Source organism: Dysidea avara, chromosome 6 (genome assembly GCF_963678975.1).
Source record: "Dysidea avara chromosome 6, odDysAvar1.4, whole genome shotgun sequence".
Lineage (NCBI taxonomy): Eukaryota > Metazoa > Porifera > Demospongiae > Dictyoceratida > Dysideidae > Dysidea > Dysidea avara.
Window position 1 is genome coordinate 32554373 of NC_089277.1, and position 22091 is coordinate 32576463.

The 22091-nt window shown below is 37.7% G+C and overlaps 3 protein-coding genes and 1 long non-coding RNA gene across 14 annotated transcripts in view; 3 read left to right on the forward strand and 1 right to left on the reverse strand.

Annotated features, from left to right (window-relative positions):
- Positions 1-107: 107 nt before the first annotated feature.
- On the forward strand, positions 108-1097 carry LOC136259413 (uncharacterized). The gene has a single exon (XM_066052901.1). It carries the CDS (start codon positions 108-110, stop codon positions 1095-1097), a length of 990 nt encoding a protein of 329 aa, XP_065908973.1.
- Positions 1098-1120: 23 nt separating this feature from the next.
- Positions 1121-2336, reverse strand: LOC136259414 (uncharacterized). Its single transcript, XM_066052902.1, has 2 exons — positions 1643-2336; positions 1121-1591 (listed from the first exon to the last, which is right to left on the reverse strand). Exons 1-2 carry the CDS (start codon positions 2334-2336, stop codon positions 1299-1301), a joined length of 987 nt encoding a protein of 328 aa, XP_065908974.1. The 3' UTR covers positions 1121-1298.
- An 8065-nt stretch (positions 2337-10401) lies between these two features.
- Positions 10402-11779, forward strand: LOC136259415 (E3 SUMO-protein ligase ZBED1-like). Its single transcript, XM_066052903.1, has 2 exons — positions 10402-10645; positions 11097-11779. The coding sequence occupies exons 1-2, from the start codon at positions 10402-10404 to the stop codon at positions 11777-11779; spliced, it is 927 nt and encodes a 308-aa protein (XP_065908975.1).
- Positions 11780-18016: 6237 nt separating this feature from the next.
- Positions 18017-22091, forward strand: part of LOC136257947 (uncharacterized) — a 175997-nt gene continuing 171922 nt past the window's right edge. For 2 of the 11 annotated variants that reach the window (XR_010702435.1, XR_010702433.1), the window contains exons 1-2: positions 18017-18366; positions 21469-22074. This is a non-coding gene — a long non-coding RNA (uncharacterized lncRNA). Of the gene's footprint in view, positions 18367-21147; positions 21380-21468; positions 22079-22091 lie in introns of all 11 variants that reach the window. The other 9 variants (XR_010702431.1, XR_010702437.1, XR_010702432.1 and 6 more) reach the window with 7 other exon arrangements.

Consider the following 22091-nt stretch of genomic DNA (forward strand, 5'->3'; position numbering starts at 1 on the left):
TAGTCATTTCTTTGCTATGACAAGATACAGGGATTTTACGGAATCTTGCAATAAACTTAAAAACGAAAACCAAGTTACCAAGGAAACATTTGAATTGTCACGTGATAATGTCTATTGAAAGAAGCAGGTGCTCTGCTTACTCGGATGATCTACGATGGAGGATCGTGTGGCATAAGTTGGCTTTAGGGATGGATGATAAATCCACCGCTTCCAATCTCTGCGTAGACCCTTCAACTGTGTTTAGAATCATGAAACGGTTCAATGCAAGTGGCGGTAGTGTAAGTAAGAAAGAATATCCAAAGGACTGCCGAGTGTTAAAGCTAACCAAGCCTGTGGAAGCAGTTATATTAAACATGTTGATGCATAAGCCAGGTGCGTATTTGAGGGAAGTACAGGAAGAATTAAGTCGTGTGTATGGTGTCAATGTACACCAGTCTACGTTGTGTCAGTTTTTAAAGAAGAGTGGATTTACCAGACAGAAAATGAAGATTGTATCTGCCAGGCAAGATAAACATTTAAGGGAAACATTTGCAGTAGATGTAAGTTTGTATGATTCAAGTATGTTGGTGTTTGTGGATGAAACTGGTACAGATATGAGGGATAGTTTAAGGAAATATGGATACAGTGTCAGGGGTAAACCGATCACTTCACACAAACTTACATGTCGTGGTCAACGTGTATCAGCCATTGTAGCGATGACGACCACTGGTATTCTGGATTACAAACTTACTAAGGACACAGTAGATTCCGATGAATTCAAGGACTTCATTGAAGGTTTACTTCCGATGCTGATGAATTTCAATGGAACAAATCCAAATAGCATTGTTATTATGGATAATTGTGCAATTCACCATTGTAGTGATGTTACAGGATTGTTGAGAGAAGTTGGGGTTATGGTACACTTTCTGCCACCATATTCTCCTGACTATAACCCCATAGAAGAGGCTTTCTCTAAAGTCAAGACCGTTTTGAAATGTATGGAGAGTACATTGCATAGTGGTGTTGTTGACCTAGAGACATGCATAGCTGCAGCTATTGCTTCTGTCACTCCTGATGATTGTCAACAATATGTACATCATTGCCAGATTTATGGATAACTGATTTTTTAATCATAGTTAGATAAGGCATTGTATTTAGTATCTAGCTAAGTTTTTGAAATAACTTTTGTTGAAAAGTAAGTGAAACACCATTATAACACAAAACTAATAGTAACAAACAGTATACAGCTAACTAATGGTTGCTGTTCATGACAAGTAGAAGTGAATCAAAATTTATAATCTGATCAGTATAATGTAAGTCTACAATAACCTCAATGAGTCCATAATCTTCCCTTTCTGCTCTAGGAATTCTTCCTCACTTAGAATACCATCATCAAACATCTTGTGTAAATACCGTAATTGCTCATAGTGCTTCATTCTGACATCTGCCAATCGAGATGGGGAAATTGCGGCTACAGATGTGGCGGTGGAAGTGGTCACTGTTGGTTGAGTGGCAGCTGTGGTACATGCCGCAGCAGATGAATTATGTACAGCAACATGCTGTGATGTTGAAGGCGATCCTGTGAATGCCTGTGCCATTGCTTTAGCAGCGTCTACTACAACATCATGTAATGACTCTCGCTTTGCACGTTTGGGCACTGTACCTGTGATCATCGGTACATTAGGTGGCTCCTCTGTTGACTCGTGGACACCATTAGCAATCATTCTTGCCCATAACCTCAGTTTTGGCAGTTCCATTTCCTTGTGCTTCATCTTCAAATCTTCAAAAATATCGCTCACTTCCTCTTCATGTCGATCTCTCTTAGATGGTACACGTTTGTTATTATTGTTACCTGTTGACTCCTTAACCACCGACCTTTCACACCACAACTGTATCTCACAATTAGCACCAGTAAACACTTTGTACATCATTTGTACGTCAATATCATCGCATAACCATCGCTTCTGCTTTCCTTCGAAATAGCCAACTGCACTGATTTTGCTGACAGAATGTACATCTGTACAGAATGTCGTAATTATCTTCGTCTTTACCGCAGCTAAATCGACAAATTTCTCTTGAAAATTATGTAGTTGACGAACTATGAATTTTGGAGACTTAGCTGCTGAAGAGGCTGGATTAAAAATCTTCACATTATACTTGTACGTAGCTGTTGCTCTAGGCACAGGACTCTCGGCTTGACGTGAAGCTACTGAACCACCACCATTTAAATTGAAGGTCAGCTGGTTTCCGAGGTTCTGGTTATTTAGGAGTGGCAACAGTTGAAGCGCATTTAAACCCAGAAGATTTGGGAATCCAACTCCCGCACTCCCTGCTTTACCACTGGCTTCTTTCGACATGTTTCGCGCCAATTTCCACGTGATTTTTAAAGGTTACCTTGGCAACTTAGTATTGAGTTTTCGATATCATTGCAAGATTCCGTAAAATCCCTGTAGCTAGCTAGCTATAGTACGTACGATTTGAGATGAATCCTGGGTTGTTGATTAAGAAGCCATACAAGATCAAAGACTTTAAAAATGATGTTCATGATGCATTTATTTGTAAACTCATGTTACAGGTGCACACTTAATTGTTGAGAATATGTCATCCAGTGCAGCATCAGCGAGTGCGAATTAAACTCCCTTCGAAAGAGGTTAAACAGCCAAACGAAGCATCTACTTATGAAACTATGGGAGTACCTTAAATAAGGAGCGAAGAAGTGTAACTTTTCTGCCAACATCAAGGAGAGAATCTCAGAGGTCACCAATAATACCTTCTTTGCTGGGTCTTGGCATACATTATGCCACACAGGGATTTCAAAGATATCCATTGTAAGGGTTAGAATGGAGTACCACAAGAAAGGCGGCTTATCTATGCCAAGTAAAGGTACAAAAAGTACTTTGCACAAGCCTGCTCAATGGAATCGCCAGGTACAAACGTTCACAAGTCTGTGTTGATGCAGACAGTTTCAACCGAGATGCCATCAGATGGAAGATCCATTCATTGTAGGAAGGAAGGAAAATCTATAACTCTAAAAGATTTTGGTAAGTTAAATTTTGAACCCTGGAACTTTGTCACATACTCCATCTTAGGCCAAACTTAAGAATGATGGTGTTTCTCTGGGGTAGAACATAGCTTAAAAGAGTGTTGAGTGATATGGGATTTAAGTACAAGACGATTAATGACAAGAGGTTAGCATTGCAACAGTTTGTGTTTTATGTCACTACACATATACACAGGGTATACTATGAGCAGCCCTGCATAGTCCATCAACGTCATAAATATTTATCATGAATGAAGTGCAACAGAACTGAAGGAAGACCAGTTGTGTACTTGGATGAGACTTGGGTAATGAAGAACTTCTAGAGCAATTCCTCATCCAAATCAACAGTGATAGCGATGCCTCTTCTACTAGCAGCAGCAGCGGGTCCAAGTCTTCTGACCTCACTTCATATGATGTAAGATTGTTTAATATTTGCAGCAATGGTGTTGCAACTTGATGATGCCTCAGGTAAACTCTGTGAAGTACCTGAAAATACAGATGAAGTGTAAGTGTGTGCACTTTAATAAAAAAAAATTATTGCTTTATTATGCTAGCAGAAGTTGAACATACCATCCCTTGTATATTTGATCAGTGCAGGAGTGTTTGGAAGTCACTATTGGTACTATCAGCCCAAATTCATACAAACAGTGTTATTTCGCTTGTTGAAACTTTTAGAGTTTTGTGGGAATGTGACTTCAAAAACAAAATGCTGGCTGGAAAAGTTGTGTACATGTGTGACGAAGTAATGAGAAAAGGATTAAAATGACAAATTCACAATAGAAGATGATGGGCAGCTGTGTGATAAATGTGAAGTAAAATACATGTTGTGCAGCTCACTTGCAGGTACACCAATGCTGTATAACAGATTTTGACTGAAGAAGTTATTTTCCCTGAATGTAAGTAGGCCATTTGTCTTCTGAATACAATGCAACAGTGGCCCCAGCTCTTCTACTCATGCAACTCTGTTTTACACACACAAAAACTGGTTTATTTTCTTGCAAAAGTGTATTACAGCCTCTTACATAACAGATAGTGAAATCATGTGTGTTGAGGGTGGGAGTGTGACATCTGAGTTCACCACAAACATGTGTCAACATGAACACCAATGGGCTGCACTTTAGAGGCTTCCCCATCGAAGTGTATGGCAAAAGTTTACAGTGTCATAACTGGAGTCTCTTACATTCAAATGAAGCACCTTTAATACATTCTTAGCTGATTGAGAGGTGCTACTTATCGAGCAATACAGGAAACACATGCAATGTAACAATCGTGAGTTATTAATTGTTTTTGAGGATTCAGCTCAACACGTACATACTATAATTTTGTTAATAACATCACTTCATTACACAGAATTTGGCCATAAAAAGATCTAAACGGTGTACATCAAGTAAAGATCTCATTAACTGAGACCATGCAAATCATAGTTATGTTAGTCTCGTAGACATCTCAATTAACCAGAGGTGAGTACTAGTACCTGTTCTACAAGATTTACCCAGTTTCAGCTATTCAATTTTAGTTCTTCAACTTTCACTTTGGGTGATAAGAATGTAGTGTCTTGTGGTAATTAAGTGACAGTTGTTGACCAAACATCAAGCAGTGATTATAGTGGTTACTGTATACCTATAGGAGTAGCAGCTGATAATGTGACTGGATCTGCAAGAATCCCATATGTTCGCACAAGCCTAATTTTATAATAGAATGCAAAAAAAATGCGGAGTATTTATGAAATCATAAAATAATATTTCCGTAAATTTTAAGCACTTTTTCACACTGAAGGAAAGTGATAAATGCTTAAACTTTGATAGCATAAAGCAAGAGTAGTTCCAAAATCTTTGTTTTGTGTCAGTCTGCCTTGTATTGGATGAATGGTTCACAATCATTTCTTCTCACGTTTTTGCTTTGCCCTGGTCATAGGAAAGGCAGCAATGGATTCACCTGTTCATGGAGAACCCAATGATGAAAGTTGCATCTTGGTAGAGACTGTAATTGGAAGTTATAATTGTTTACTTAAGCACCTATAGTTATTTTCCATATTGGCACTGTATAAATCAATTTCTGTTGTTGCCACTTTGTAGCACTATAACTTTGAAGTTTCTTGCCTTCTAGAGCTGAAACTTTAGTTGACCATCCCTTTGGCTATCTAGATAAAGAAAATGTAATAAAATGGAATTCAAAAAATGCACTAACATGGGGTTTTTGCAGATCTGGTCACATATGTTAGCTCCACTACTTAGTAGAGTGTTGACCACCTCCACCTGACTGCCTCACTGCATAACCACATTCACAAAACTACAGGCCATATGAAGCAACTCACACCCACCACCACTTTAAGTCACAACAAAAAACTCATGGGTGGGATGCACCTTTTGTACTGGTAACAGTGAATGTCTAACATCTGTGTACTTTGCTATTCTCAATTAAATTGTCATCTACTTCTTCATGCCAGGAAACCATACAAAGGCAGTAATTTCCGTATTAACACTTTACTTGAAGGAGTGTATATAGACAAAAAGTACCATAGTAGCTGATATACTGTAATAATAGCATTAGACCATGCCCCCTGAAATGATCAGAACACTTCATGACACCACTTGTTGAGGTTACGCCCCTAAATGATCTAGCTCCATAGAAAAGATATCACCAAACATAGTAAACAACTTCACACACCCTTTATTATCTGTGGTACCATGCTCCAAACTTAATCTACTGTGCAACTGAGTAATGACATCAAGATATTCTAGTATAGCAGTCATGGAAACAATGTATTTTATAGCTATGCTCTAATAAAAAGGTCATAGGTGGTGGATCTGAGGGGGCCAAGGGGGTTTTGCCCCTCTGGTCCTTCTCTTTCCCTCCTTGGACTTACAAGACTATATTAGCACTAGAAACAGGAATCATCTATTCAAACCATATTCAGAAATACAGAAAGCCAACAAGCAAATAGAAGAAAACAGTTATATAAAGCAACTTAATAGTTATAAACTGTAGCTACACTGTGAATAAAATGAGATAAATAAATTTGATGTTTTTAGTGATAAAGATTGAGATACTCTAATAATAGAGCAGTCACCACTTTAAATAGAACAAACACAATTCTAATGCTATTAACTGACAATTTTTGTAACAGTAGCTACTACCTTATTTTGTTTGGTACACTCTACCATCAAACAGGTTTTATCTAATCAATTTTGTATGCCTTGTAAAGCATGCATTATGTTAGCTAAATAGCTATCAACAATGCTCCCGAATTCAAGCATAAGAGGGCTAATTTTAAATTTTTTTCTCAGAAGATATCCAACTAGAGTCTTAGAAACTGTATTCCTTTCGTTCATCCAGCTAGCTATACCAGACAGAGTTATGCAAATGAATATAACGTAGAGTTGGATTGTTAAGCGTATGTGTCTATTAAGTGCATATTATTTGTTAAGCTCATACATATTTCTTGTGAATAACCATGACTGATAAGCACACATGGCCCAACGCAAGGCTTACATGTGACAAAGCTATGCACAGGAAGAATACTGGAAAAGTAATCTCTCCTTGAGTAGTGCTTATGTCTCTGGCTTTGTATACAGCAAATCAGTCTTCTGAATTGTGATAATTCTTGTCATCATGAAGGATTTCACCTAGAAATGGAGTCAAATATTCTTATACACTAGCACAGTTACCATGCACTACAGTGTACTAGTACTATTACAACGTGGTGATTCAGTGTTAAAAACACCATAATTATTTATTAGGCGTACATGCCTTACAAGATAGTATTATTTTTATAAAAGTTTACTATGGAAATTATAAGTGCTTGAGTTTAACAACGCGACTCTATGGTAACTTGTGCACTAGAGTTCCATTATTCTCATAATGGAATAAACACTGTTCTATCTTTTGCCCCCCTCATCCCTTGTAGTAGTATCTCCTAGATCCGTCCATGAAAAAAGTTTATAAACTAGTATAACAAAAATTCTTAAATTAAAAATGAAGTAGGGTTTCAGTGATAAACAGTATTCAAGCAAGAGATGTCGGTAGCTATGAGTGAAAACCTCTACATGGTGTTGTAGCAATGTGGAACTACAATACCAAGTAGGGATTTTCCCTCATATTTATCATCATCTATTGTTACACTACTACTTTAATCACTGGAACCCTACTTCATTATTAAATCAATAATTATTAAATTTTGTTGTATTAATTTGTTAACTCTTATTGTTAGAGCATAGCTATAAAATACACTGTTGTTGTGACTGCTGTATTAGAGTATCTCAATCTCACTACTCAGTTATGCAGTGGATTAAGCTGGAGGTGTGGTACCAAAGATAATAGAGGGCTCATAAAGCTGTTTCTAGTTTCTGGTTTCATATTATTTGTATGTAGTCTACAATGTATCACACTGATAGTAATAGTACATACACACTGTACAGATATCATGTGATCTGTACTAACAGGTTTGATACCAAATAAAACTATCTCAACATAATGTGATACATACACTGGTAAAAGTATTAAGTATAGTACCAGCATCATATAGACACACTTTTTGTAGATTTGTACATTTTAAGATGATACTCTAATAGAATAGTCATGAAGTTAGTTGTTGTAACTCTGAAGTACTCTAATAGAACAATCAAAACAATATGAATATGAAACACCTTAATAGAACAATCTCTCATACTTGGCAATATAGATACACTAACAGAGAAAACAAGTAAAGATAAAGTTGTTTTGTGAATATAATTGAAGAATCATAAAACATTAAAATATTTCTAAACAACACATAATAGTGCCATACCTAATTAACCTTGACACATTTAACTTCTCAACTTATATAGTGTGACAAATCACATTTAATTGTGGGTTTGGGTTTACAATATTTGGTGCATACAAGTTGTGTTCCTGTAAGTGGTACTGTTAACATACAAAATTTTATTAAATTGTTAATGAGGTATTTACATACATAAAAAATCTTTTAAAAATCTTACCACATTAATAAGACGACATTTGTGACTGGATTTTGGAAAAACAATCCAAATCGCATATTAGAAGTTCAAGATAAATAGTTTTAAAGAATTCAAGCATAACTTGCCAAGGATAGTAAGCACGCATATGAAATTTTCAAAAAAGGTGCATCAATCTATTATCTTTCAGACCACTTCCAGTACTTGTAGCTGCTTGCAGAACTTCCTGCCAAATAAGATAGAAATCTGAGCAGTTGGATGACCGAAGTAGTATTACGAGTGCTCACAAAGGAGTGAAGGGAGGAGGCGGCGGGGAGGGCAAGTTCAAAATGGAGGCAGACCACGATTGGAGTACAGACATGAGATTACAGGGCTGTGCTCTCTCCTTAGTGGCTGATATGTAGCAAAATCAACAGAAAAAATGTCTGGCCAACATTACCAGGCCAACCACTGATTCTTGCTAAGCCAGACCCTTCACAAGGCCAGATACTACTATTTGACATCTCTATACCACCCAGAAAAGACGCCTGTTAAAACCAGTCTCAAGTAGTTTGAGTAGTACTGAGGGTGAAAACTAGTACAATAGTGTGGCTATTTACTGGTGGTGTTAGTTTGATTTTGCATGATGTGCAATTTGGATTGGTTTTGTAAAATCTGGTCACATTTTAATAACATTGCAAATATGTGCTCAATAATTAGGTCTTCAACATAACTTGACTCATATTTGTAGCACTGCCACCAATTAGCACCATTACAGCAATAAACTCATCAGAGGTGGATGTGCCTTTTAACAAATATCTGCCTTCTGTGTTTTCCCATTCCTTTTATCTTCAATTAGTCATCTTATCCTTCATGCCAGCTACAAAGGCATTATTTTTCCATATCAATACTTTCCTTAAATGAGAGAGAGCATTTATTTAGATTATACAAAATTATATTTTAGGTACTTAACGGACTGTAGTATCCTTGTGATAGCATTGGGTAGCAATTACGCAGGGCTTGTAAAGTGATTGCAATGGGCCACATTCAAGTCATCTGTTTAAAAATGTTTAGATGATGCTGCCTACCAAAGTATCATAGCCTCCGAGAAAAGATTTTGACTAGTTGTAAACCTCTATGTAATTGCCAACTTCACTTACTTTTACACCCTTACCATACCCACACCCTTACCATACCCACACCCTTACATAAGGACTGTACCCATTGCTACATGTGTCTGAGGTCTCACATGTGTTATTTAAGTTATAATGTATAAAACTGTCATATTATGTGACTGGATCTACGAAAACCGTTCTTATCGCCCAAGACAGGAAGTTTGATTTTTTTCACACAAACACAAAGCTTAATGAATGCACTATCAAGTTTCACTGCCACAGTTGACCAGAGTAAAGTGGTCTGCTTTTGCTGGCTGCTTTTCTAGAGCACAGTGGCGAGCCGTACAAGTGGTCTGGGATCTTGATGGAGCCCTGGCCGACCAGGAGATGGCTGTGTGTGGCTGTACAGCTCTGTGGTGTTGGACAATGACCTGTGCTGTAAATTTCCTTTCATTTTAGCCAGTTCTGAGCCCTGAATGGCCTATAACTTGGCCTAATTCATCCTAGCACGTCTCTTTTCAATTTTTGAACACCATCTTGCCCGCCTTCCAGGGCCCCCGCCTCCCACCCCTTCTGGAGTTCGCCTGATACAGACAACCTCGGTTTAAAAACTATCTAAAATGGCGGGAAACTTAGCTGTTGACTACTTCTTCAGTGGATGATCAGGAAGGTAAGAAATTGTTGTGAAACGTGTGAAAATTTGGTATGCGTAGCTACCACCATTGGCCAGCTACAACACACAGAATATTTAAAACTGACGTTTCTCGATACTTTTAAATGGGCGATAAGAACGGTTTTCCCAGAGACAGTCACATATGTAAGGATTAATGGCTTTCTCTCCTCACAACCACATGTGTATTTTATCTAACAAAGTTTATGAACTAAGTTAGGTTCCAACGATATAAAGTAGTGAAACAATATGTGATGGAAGTCATGAGGGAAAATCTCTAATTGTGGCAATGTGGGAAAATCTCTAGTTTGGCACTGAATAGATAAACATGCTAACTTGGGCATTTTCCCACATTGTTACAATGCCAATTCGGGATTTTCTCTCATAGCTAATTATTTTTTATACCATTAATTATAGATATAACTTATGAAAATTTTTTGTTGATGCTTCTGAATAATATTACAATGACATTATGGGTGTACAACTGAATCAAACAGTACAATGTAGTACCATTCAAGTAGTGATGTGCGATAAAATCGATTATATCGATATATTTTAAATATCGATATATTTTAAATATTGTGATGACAATTAACCAACAGCTTATATCGTGATATGGTACTGCATGCGCATGCGCCCTAATCACGTTTCATGAACAATGGAAAAATGGCGTCTAACTTAATTCCGCTCCCCAGTGGCAAGAGCAAAGTGTGGCGCTATTTCGGATTTAGAACTGATGGAACTGGAACAATTTTGAACAGAAGAGAAGTGGTATGCAAGGTTTGCTCGCGGACTTTACCGTACTCGGGAAATATGACGAACTTAATTCACCACCTTAAGCATAGTCACGATGAAGAGTACTCGCTTCTTGCTAAGTCAACTCCGTCTCCATCAACGCCAAAGTCGAAGAGTAAAAGAACAAATGATGGATTATTTTGTGAAAGGTCTTTACACTCGAGGAAGCCAGCGTTTTAAGCAATGTGAGGAGTCGGTGATGGAGTATGTGTGCAAAGACATGGAACCACTTACAACAGTTGACAGGCAGGGCCTGAAATTATGTTTTGGAAATGATCTGACAAATCCTGCTATTTGGTCAGTCATACTCAATTGTACTGTACAAAAAAATTCTGAAAGTGTACAGACATTAGCCAAAAATGGTCGGAAAATGGCAGATGTCCAACCATAATTTCAGGCTCTGGACAGCGTTCCGTTTCTTCGACTACTACAGACACTGGATCCGAGATACAAGCCTTCTTCTCGTGCCCACTTTACTCGAGTACTATTACCTGCCAAGTACGAAAGTGTTAAGGCCTCTGTGACAGATACAATAAGTAATACTAGCTGCTGTTCACTGACTACAGATATGTGGACTGGGTGCCATAGCCGCTCCTACATGGCCGTGACTGCTCATATTGTCAGTGATGACTGGGAGATGAAGAGTTTTTGTCTTGCTACTCGTGCGGTTACCAGTGCTCACACTGCCGACAATATAGCTGCTGAGCTGTCGGCTGTTATAGCTGAATGGAAATTGGACACCAAAGTTATTGGAATCACCACTGATAATGTTAGAAATGTTAAGAATGCTGTGGATAGTTTGGAGTTCACTCACTTTGGATGCATTGGGCATACCCTCCAGCTGAAAATTAATAGAGGACTACAGCTTGGGTTTGTCTCACATGTTTTGGGGCGTGTTCGCAAACTTGTGGAACATTTCCACAAGTCAACTAAAGCCATATATGCTTTGCGACAGAAACAGAAGTTGTTAGGAGTAGCTGAGCACACTCTTGTACAGCAATGTGAAACAAGATGGAGTTCAACATTTGCTATGCTGGAAAGGGTAGTAGAGCAGCAACAAGCACTTTGTGCTGTATTGCTGGATAGTCAAGACAGGGTTGTACGTAGTTTACTTCCTGATGGAGCAGAATGGAGTGTGATTGAAGAGTTGATGGTCATATTGAAGCCTTTTGCTCTTGGTACTACGGTGCTAAGTGGGTCATCCTATGGCACTATAAGCATTGTCTCTCCTCTTATTCACAAGTTTTGATAGGAAAGAAGATGACAGCGAGAATTTAAAGCAGATTAAGGTGGAAATTCAGTCAGACCTAAAGGAGTGTTATGTAGGAGACACTGCTAAACTGTTGCAAGAAGCGGCATTTCTTGACCCTAGATTTAAGCAACTTAATTTTCTGTCTGATGTCTGATGATGAAAGAAGAGATACAATTGAAAGAATGAAAGTGAAGATGTTACTTGCAGCATCAGACGAGTCTTTGTCATGTGAGTTCAGTGAAGCGGAGCCTCATCAGTCCTGCAGTGAAGTGGAGCATCATCAGTTCTGCGAATCCACTGGTGCTCAGCCACCTAAGAAGAAGAAAACTGCACTCGACATACTGTTTAACGATGATGACAATGACATACCAACAGGACAATCACTTACTAACAGAGAAAAGGTTGAGACCGAGTTATTGTGGTATAGTCACGAGGAAACCCTAGACCTTGAGTGTGACCCTCTAGAGTGGTGGGAGGTAAAGAGGTGCAACTTACCCTAATCTGTCAGCACAAGTCCAAAGAATGTGGTCTATACCTGCATCCAGCGTGAGATCAGAGGAGATATTTTCAACAGCTGGCAACATCCTTACTCTCAAAAGGAATCGACTCTTACCTGAACATGTAAACGTGTTGGTGTTTTTACATGCTAACGAGTGGCCATGACTGTATCAGACTACACTCTCGGTATGTTGTTTAACTTTCAGAAACAGTTATTTGATTAGTATTTTTTATGATTTAGTGAATACTTTTTCTGTATTGTTCTTACACACAGTTTCTATGCTTTGTAACAGTGTCTGCTGTACAACCATTGGTACAATTGTCGTGATTAATACTTTGTAGCAGCAATGTGGTTTGTTTGTTTACAGTTTTGTACTATGTAATTCAAACTTGTGTGTTCAGTATTAATCAATAGACTTACGTGAATGCAACAATGTTAATTATCGTGATAATTATCGTAATCGTGATAATTTTGCATGCAATAATCGCAATATGCAATATACATAAAAAGCCATATCGCACATCACTACATTCAAGTAGGGATTGCAGTGAAACTTTTGTGTGCTGCCCAAAATTCTGCCTTTAAAAATCACCCTAGAGACATTTTATGAAAACAAAATCACCTTTATGGAATAGTACTAGTCCATATAATAAATAAAACAGCATCAAATACAAGAAACACTTACAGGTGACCAAATATAAAATTTTTTAACAATCGCCAAAACTCGAATTTTAGCCTCACTCCCTCACTGACTGCAATCACAAGACTAGAGGCCAAACAAAGCAGTGCATGGCCTCCATTTTATGACACAATAACAAACTCACCAATGAGATGTGCCCGTTGGGGTTCTGACGAGTATAGGTCCTCTGTGCCTTTTATCTTCAATCAGGCTGCTTGTCTTCTTCTTCATACAACGAAATCATATCGAGGCATTAATTTCTGTATCAACACTTTCTTTAAGCAGCATAATAGACGCCTCAAGATTATTTACGGCACTTAGACTGTGCCACTGTATGGAGGTACTGGTACTAGATAGCTACCTGTATAACATGATAGGTCACAAGATCAAATCAAGACACACGATAGTGTGTCGTGCAGCCCTAGAAGCTGACGTGCACCACGAGTACTCACAAAGGAGTGGAGGGTGGGGAGTGGCAGGATGGGCAAGGGATAGACTTCAAAATGGAAGAAGACCTTGGTTGGAGTCCAGACTCCACACATGAGAATACAGGGCTGTACTGGCTCCTTAGTAGCTGATATGTAACAAAATCAACAGAAAAATGTCTGGCCAACATTTTTAGTCCATCCACCAGTTAACCACTGATTCTTGTCAAGCTAGACTCTTAACAAGGCCAGACACCGCCATTCGAGATCTCTACACCACCCAGAAAATACATCTTTTAAAACCAGCCTCGAGTCGTCTGAGTAGTACTGAGTGTCAAAACTAGCAGTATGATAGTGTGGCTATCCACTGGTGGTGTTAGTTTGATTTTACCTAATGTGCCATTTGGATCAGTTCTGTAAACTCTGGTCACATAATAGACTTTGTACAAATTCATATAACTTTAATATGGTCATTTTTCATTACACAAACATGACAAGTGTTAACAAGCTTGACAGCTGACAATGTCACATTAGACTTATTGCAAACATACGACAGTCACTCTGTAGGGCAGCTAATACTTGTTTGGTTGAGGGTGAGCACTAGTTGTATAGGGCAATGTACAAAGAGTTTGCCAGCCTACAATGAACTGTATTATAAGCTTCATAAGTTGTCTGTGTAATATTATTATTGTACGTGAATGGACTGACGTTACCATCTTTTGACTAGTGTGGGGCTCTCTCAGCCTCACCTCAATAAACATCTCAAGGATATTGCGAAGTCGTAAACACACTTCCTATTTCAACCAATGTTCTTTCTGACGGTTTATGAAGCTAACAATGTCATTTGCAGTGAATGCTGTTATACTTTCAGTACAATACCATTATAGAGAGTTATAGAAATATTACAGAGTCTTTTCAGTGTCAATACAGCCAACATGCATTTTTCACATGTTCACTGTAGCATACATAAAATGTTTTATCCATGTTGGTACTAACAGTCAAGTACATTGATAGTATTATAAGTATGTACGTGTTGAGCTGAGTCCCCAAAAACATTTAGTAACTCATGGATGCAATTACACATGATCTTGAAATTAGGCTCATTTGTAGTGCTACTTGACCCGCTAAAAATATTTCAATATCTTTTGTTCAAATGTTTGACATAATATTTACAACCAATCAAAATTTTCTCCATGCATACATTTCCTATTGGGAAGCCATAAAATGCTTATGTCCCTTTCCAAACTTGTAATGGAGCCAAACGGCATGTGTCTGTTATTGACATCTTGGCTGTCACTATTAATTATCTAGTTGACTGAAATGTTTACTCTCTTGAGAAAAAATCCACTTTTAATTTTTAGTTATTTTTTAGGATCCAGCTTACCTTGTACATACTATAGGTACTCATCAATGTGATGTAATGTGTACACAATTGTATTACCAACAACCAGCCTGTGGTCACTAACAAGGTGTACACCTGGTTTAAATAGTACATGTAAATAGTAACATTGTACTTGGGAAATTTGGAAAAAGTTATGTAAGTTGTGACAATTATAACTAATTCATTCTTCAAAATTCCAAAGTTTAATTGAGAAATCATTATTTCAAATACACACAACACCAGTATACAGTGACAAATTGTCAACAATGTCACTGTTGTTACTGTATTACACTATTGGTACAACATTACTTGTACAATATCAACTCATCAACACACTACCTGGATCTCATGTTGAATGGTACATTGTAGTTAATTTGTGAACACTACACTAAATATATAATACTAACCATTTAAATGATAGCCAATTAGTATGTGCTAAACATGACCATATATGGTTACACTTATGGGAACACTTTGTATACAAGTCAACACACTACACATTGTATCAACTCACCCCATCCCTCCCATTCACATCCACACCATTCTGTAGGTGTTGTTGTACATCACTGAGTCTGCCTTGTATAGCAGCATCACATAATCCCCAAATGGTATACTATAGTGTAGATGTAACAAAATTAATAACATGTCATGTACTATAAAGCTACACTACTGGACACAATACACAACATGGTGGGATGAGTTAGAGGTGTAATTTTTATCCCTATAACAAGTGGATGACTACCCCACACATAATGGGAGATGATAAAATAACATAACATATTGAATACACATGACTAAGGTATCCAAATAGAAAAGTATTAACACACAACACATCCAGACTGTGGGGAAACTTTTGTGTATTTTGTGATTTTGCTTACAACCATGAATGTTTTTACTGTGAACCTTCATAACATGTATCAACCACAAAAAGTTATCCACCTCAAATGATTACATTGTATGGTATCAATTGTAGTATGAGTGACATTTTCAGAGGTCACTATTTGACATTTGTCCTTACTTGAAAACATTGTCTTATATTTAAAGCACCACTGTATGTGTACAATACAGCAGGAAGGAGTATATCAAGAGGCTAATACAGTATGTAGAGGCAGAGGAAGGTAGAAAATTTGGGAAGGGGGGCTCAAAATTTTTTGAACTGACACTTGTATGAAATGAAGGCTTGTTCATGGTTGCAGGGATTACAACATTGTGCAAAGCACACTCAACATGCAAAGCATAGTTCAGGGTCTGGGGACATGCCCCCCCAGAATATTTTTTGAAAAATAGGTACTACGAGATTGAAACTGGTGGTAAAGTATTGTCAATTAAAATCTTTCAGGTACAACAAATGTACAATGAATCCTTCCACTATAGAGCTGCTGGTTTTGAAACCACAACGATATTTAATCATGTGATACATCCGTAATGTTACACAAGGTAATTATTAGAGGAGCTCTGCCCCTCTCATCTGAAAGTTGTGGAGGGTTCCAGCCTCTCTAGCCCCCACCTTCCACCACCACTGGTATATATGAGGTGAAACCAAGTGTTGTGTTTGCCTCAAGACACTCACTGAGTGCTGTACTTTTCCTATACACAAGCCTTAATGTGTTGTATAACACTTTCATGGGCAAATATTTAATGGATACAAAATGAACACTCCAAATTAAGACGACCAGAAAGCACTTTAAAGCACCACCACACTTGTGTTATGTATCAGTGTGGGATCAGAGTGAAGTAGCCTAGAAGTATTAGACACATGTGCACCAGTCTAGTAGTGTGGATACTGCTTAGTGACAGTTCAAACGATATGAAGTAGGTACTGGTTGTTCAGTTAACAATATTATTTTCTTTCTTGTTTGTTTGTAGGTGAAAAACTTTAGTGGCCAGTGCAGTCATCAAATGATAGAACACTATAGTTAAGTGCCTTGTGCTTTAATTCAAGATTCTTCCTAGTTGGATATTAAGACACATGCAGCATTCACATAAAGTAAGTTACATTAGTCAGCAGCGTAGGCAAAGTATGTAGTGATGTAAAAATGTCCATACATGTGTGTGTGTGTTGCATGACTGTCCACTCTGGCATATGGCAAAAGTCTAGCTACATCACTAGGTAGTGAGGATGTATAGAGAAGGTAAAATCAGTCCAAAATTTACTGTCCTATGTTTTTTTGGTTGAACCAGAAACTCCACGATTCCATAGAGTGATGTAATTTAATTATTTTAGTTCAGATTCTTATCAGATTCATGGTGCTGGTTATCTTGAATATTTAACCTGAGGTGGATTGCATGTCCTCCTTGAAGTTAATAGACATTTAATTTAACTTCATAAGCCAATAGCAACACATGTGACATATTCAAGTTCAAATGCAACTACAGTCAAGGTCTTGACTGGGCAAAAATTCACCTTGACTTTGTGTGTCTTAAAATGTTTCAGTGTTTGACTGCTTTATTTCTTATTTTCCAATGTGTACTGGCACTTGTACCATAACAAGTGTGGGCTTGCAAAAATAGGGCATAAAATTTGCCTACATTTTCAAACTTCCATTACTCAAAACTTTTTGATTGTATCATGCTATGGTCATGTACTCTTCTGCCGGCCCTTATTAAATGTTTAAATGGCTATTTGATACAAGTTACAGAATGAAAATATTCTATATACTAAGATATGACCGGTTGCGTGGCAGGATGTAGTTTGTGCCCACCCTATAGTATTTTCACAGGTCCAGTCAAATACCAGCTAATTTCTTGGTGTGTGTTCCCAACAGCTACGAAGAAACATCATTACAATCATAGCAACTTATTATCTGCTGGAATTTTGAAAGATCTTGTTGGAGATTCTTAGGTTGCATTATAATTCCTGTAAACTCACATATAGCTTTTGATTGTGGGTTTTGAATACATCCGGCCCACAACTAATGCATGTAGAATGATTTTGTTGCCTTGTATGACCATTGACCTACCTAAGTACAGTCAAAAGCTAGTGACAATCCCTTACATTTGACATATGTGGTAACGTATCAGGCTTGTCCTTTTGTACAACCCGGTCTTTTGACAAAATTGATAATAATAATAATAATAGTATGATCAAACGTATGATCAATAGAATGATTCTGGAGTGAATTATTATACTTCACCCTGTACTTGTTGAGCTACACATATTTTTGCACGCAGGCTATCCCTTGCACAAATACTGTACAAACATTTACTATTAGAGTTACGTAAAAGTCTAACCTTTCTTTTCGCCATGTTGTATGAAGCATAAGCAGCGGAAGGAGAGTTGCTTTTAGATACGCGCCACGCCCAGCGATGAATTTCACGTGAATGGCAGGCGGATGGATATGGGCGGTAATGTATCTCGTAGTGTGAATATTTCTTACTATTTTTTGAAGCATTTAAGTCGGAAAATGCAAGAAAAGAAGTTTGTTTTCTAACCTGATTCCTTTTCTGCTGAGGAAGAAATCGTCTCGCACTGACTCGAGTAGAAAGTTGAATTGCGTAATGTCGTTGTCATGCTGAAAATCCAGCGAATAAAGAAGATAGGCTAAGTGGTACAGTGAATTGGACTTCGCAGAAACGTTGTGCTGGGTATCAGTAATACATGTAAGTAAAATTAGCCAATCGCACACTGCAAAACAAATTTGTTCCATTGTTTACAAGTTAGGTGTAGATGTACTGTACCTATATTATGTCATAACATGTATCTAGAAAGTCCTCAGTTATAATATCTTCTTCTACACTGTACTCTTCTACATCTAAATCACTGTTTTTGGTTTCATGTTCTTCACTGTCACTGTTTGTGTCTTCATCATCTATGTTGGTAATAGGAGTCTCAGTTTGTAGGTTAGAACCGGCATTCTTGACACAAACAAGCTGGTCCACAATGCCTCTCTTCCTGCAACCACAATTAGCTGTTCTACAGTCCTTTTTGCAGCTACACCCCTTCATCAAAAAGTCTACTGACTCTTGAACTCTACTCTGTATTTCAGGAGCTTCCCAGTCAAATGTGTACCCATCATGTGATTTATTCCAGCCACTTTCTTCAGGTATTGGCAATGATGTGTACACATCTTCTGATGAATTATGTCACAACTGACTAGTCCAGCATGAACGGAGCCAATGTCTCCACGGCGCCATGATAGATGGAACTCTGTCTTCTTCATTCAGTATTCTCCACTTACCACTTCACAGATTTCTGTTAGCCAAAGTTCGTGTTTATTTCTACTAGGTAAGGTGGAGTCTATGGAATTGTAAAGGTGAAATGGAACCTGGTGGCTGTCATTAATAGCTTTAAATGCAGATAGATTTTTTTTGAAGTAGTATGTGCCCACAACTGAGTCTTACAAAGGATAAAAATTCACTGTCCTTCGTAGTCCTACTGGTGTCAAATAACTTACCTGGCATGTCTCTTCCACTTATAAACTTTGCATGTTGAAAAAATATGTTAAGGATAGTAGCTTTACCTAATGTCTTAAAATATGATATATAATCACATCCTGTACTAATAAAAAGTGTTTGCATAATGGCTCCGAGATTTTCTTTGGGCACAATACTTAGATCAGGGTCATGCATAAATGCAGTTTCAGGTTACTCATAGAAAGATACTTCGTGTCTGATGAGTGTGGTACATTTAGTTGAATGATATAGTTCTTTGGTGGTTGACTTACAAGGTGTAGACCAATGTTAATAAACATCTGTGTCTGGTGAGTATATTAAAATATTGTTGGCACTAGACTGTGTGGCATGCCTCCAGATCCTGTGGTCTGCTTCTTCTGCATTTGAGTAATACTGTGATAGGCTATCTGCTATAATTTCATCTACACATATGATCCAAGCTAAATCTTCATTATTTCCTGTGAAGCGGCCAGCAACCACTAAACGTTGGTGGTTCTTTAACAAGAATCTGCCTTGTTGCATTATTGACAGACCGATTGCCTCAACAATTGATCGTTTGCACTGTCTGCATTCCAAAAAAATTTGCCACCCACTAGGTGTAGTTGATTGGTGCATGAATGAGATGAGCTGATGCTCGCTGATTGTTTTATGCTGTAAGGACCTCTTGTGTTGCTCAAACTGTTTAGGATTAAATTTTTGTCGTCCAGGCTTATCAAATATCAAGTGCACTTCGTCAGCATAAGCCTTATAGTGGGACAAAACAGATTGATTAAAAAGCAGTTTGGTATAATGTAAAATAGTCTTTGTTTGACGTAGTGGCCGGGTGTTAATTATAAACATGGCATCAATTATAACAACCTGTGGGGATAAGGGTAGGTAGGATGTAAAAACTGGAGGATCAGCTGATATATACCTACTAGTTAATTTACCAGTCCATTTACTCTTACTGGCCTTATGAGGGTATCCATCTTCATCTGCAATAGCCCGAGGTAACACTGAAAACTGAGTATTCAATGTATCATATTGTAAATTTGAGTGTTTACACCATGCTAACTGACAATGCAGGCACTTTATTAAATACTTCTGTTCTTGCTCTTTTGGATTTCTTCTCTTGGCTTTACATTTTGCAGATTTCATCGTCAACAGTCTATGTTGTCTCAGTGGTGCTTTTACTGAAACTTGGTTGGTGTAATGTGATGTTCTATATGGTCAAGATAAGCTTGTGTGCCAATTTGATGAAAGTTCAGCATGTCCGTTTCTTGTTCAAGGGTAGCTTTTTCTCCACTAAAAACATTTAAAATTCCTCTATTGTGTGATGGTGTTATAGTCAATAAATTATTAGTTCTAACAAGGGAACACATTTGCTTGACATTTCCCTTACTTTGGTAGATTTGTGGGGTACTGTCTAAGATGGCGTTTGAAGGTGGTTGATTACTCTTTCTTTCTGGAAATAACTCATGGATGATATTCTTATGAGCCTTAATGTGGTAGTTAAAAATAATATTTTGTTTCTGAAGGTTTGACTTTGTGGGATGTGTAACAGCAGCTTTCAGGTCCTTGTTTATACACATTTCGTGTGCTTCGTCTAGTGCAATAGTACACCGCCTGCGTCCAGACATACTGACAGTAAAACCACCATTTCTAAGGCACTGCAAAACTTCTGACGGAAAGCTCTCAATGTCAGCTATATGGTAAGGTATAATTCTTTCATAAAAGTCCCTGTTAAATGCTGAAAATAATGGACTCATTATTTTAAGGCTGGATAAACGTAAATTCCAATTGCTGCTTCTGATTGCCAGGTATAAGGACAAGTAGCTAAAACAATCTATGAATACAAACTGGTACCAAAATTTTATTGTGTTGTCATTGAAGGCCAATTGTTCAATCTATGATTTGTTATTGTCTCAGGATAATAGTCACATATACACTTTTGAACAATATATGATTGAAGTTTGGTTTTTAATGCATCTTGCTCATTCTTTTCTTCAGAATTTTCTTTATTTAAAGTTTTCAATTGTGAGAGTACTACAGACAGTACTGCTAATGGAGTAGAAACCGCTTCATGTAAAGACTTACATAGATTCTTAATGGGAATTGTTCTTGGACGTTTTGGTCCTACTTTTCCTAGCTTGTGAGGAGAGTTAGATGGCGATAGTCTGTCTAGATGGTGTTGCTTTCTAGTAGTGCACTGATCTGGATCTTCTTGTAACGGAATTTGTAGGTTTGTGTTTGTAATTGTAATGTTACTTACTGATGTAGAATTGTTAATGTTTACCATCTGTGATTCACTGTTTTCACCACTCACTGTAGAATCTTCAACTAGTTTATTGATGGACATGCTGTTACCTTGACTACTGAATATGCCATTTTTGGATCAGGTTGGACCAGTTGCAACTGTTGTTCCATGAAAGCTACGTTGCTGATCCCCACAGTAAATAACTTTGAAGCATGTCAAAATTGTCCACTGATGCTACTGTGAAAATGTTTGGAGAGATTTTGTTTCATATGCTAGTCTGATGCTTCAGCTGGGCATGTCCAGTGACAAACCTGTTGTGAGTGTCTGGTGAGCTGACACAACCAAGTCTGTTTAGAATTCTCATCAACTGGCGTGAACCACTGCATACTTCAACTACATCAGAAAGCAGATGGTGAAAGATGGTTGGTTGTTTCGTGTTGGTGCTAAATTGTAAAAGGCATATTTAAAAAAAAGGTACATGCTAATTTTGTCTGTTCACTTATATGGCAGTGTTGACGTTCACGTGCTGTACTGGTGGCTGTCAAAAGAAACTTGACTAAGAGTGGATTTACATTCTGGAGACATTAAGATATTCTAAATTGTGATTGATTGATAAGTGAGCTGGCAAATGACTGTTTCTTGTTCTCCTCATGTACCATGTCATTGACAATGCACCCTGCGTAAGTTAGTACTTGCT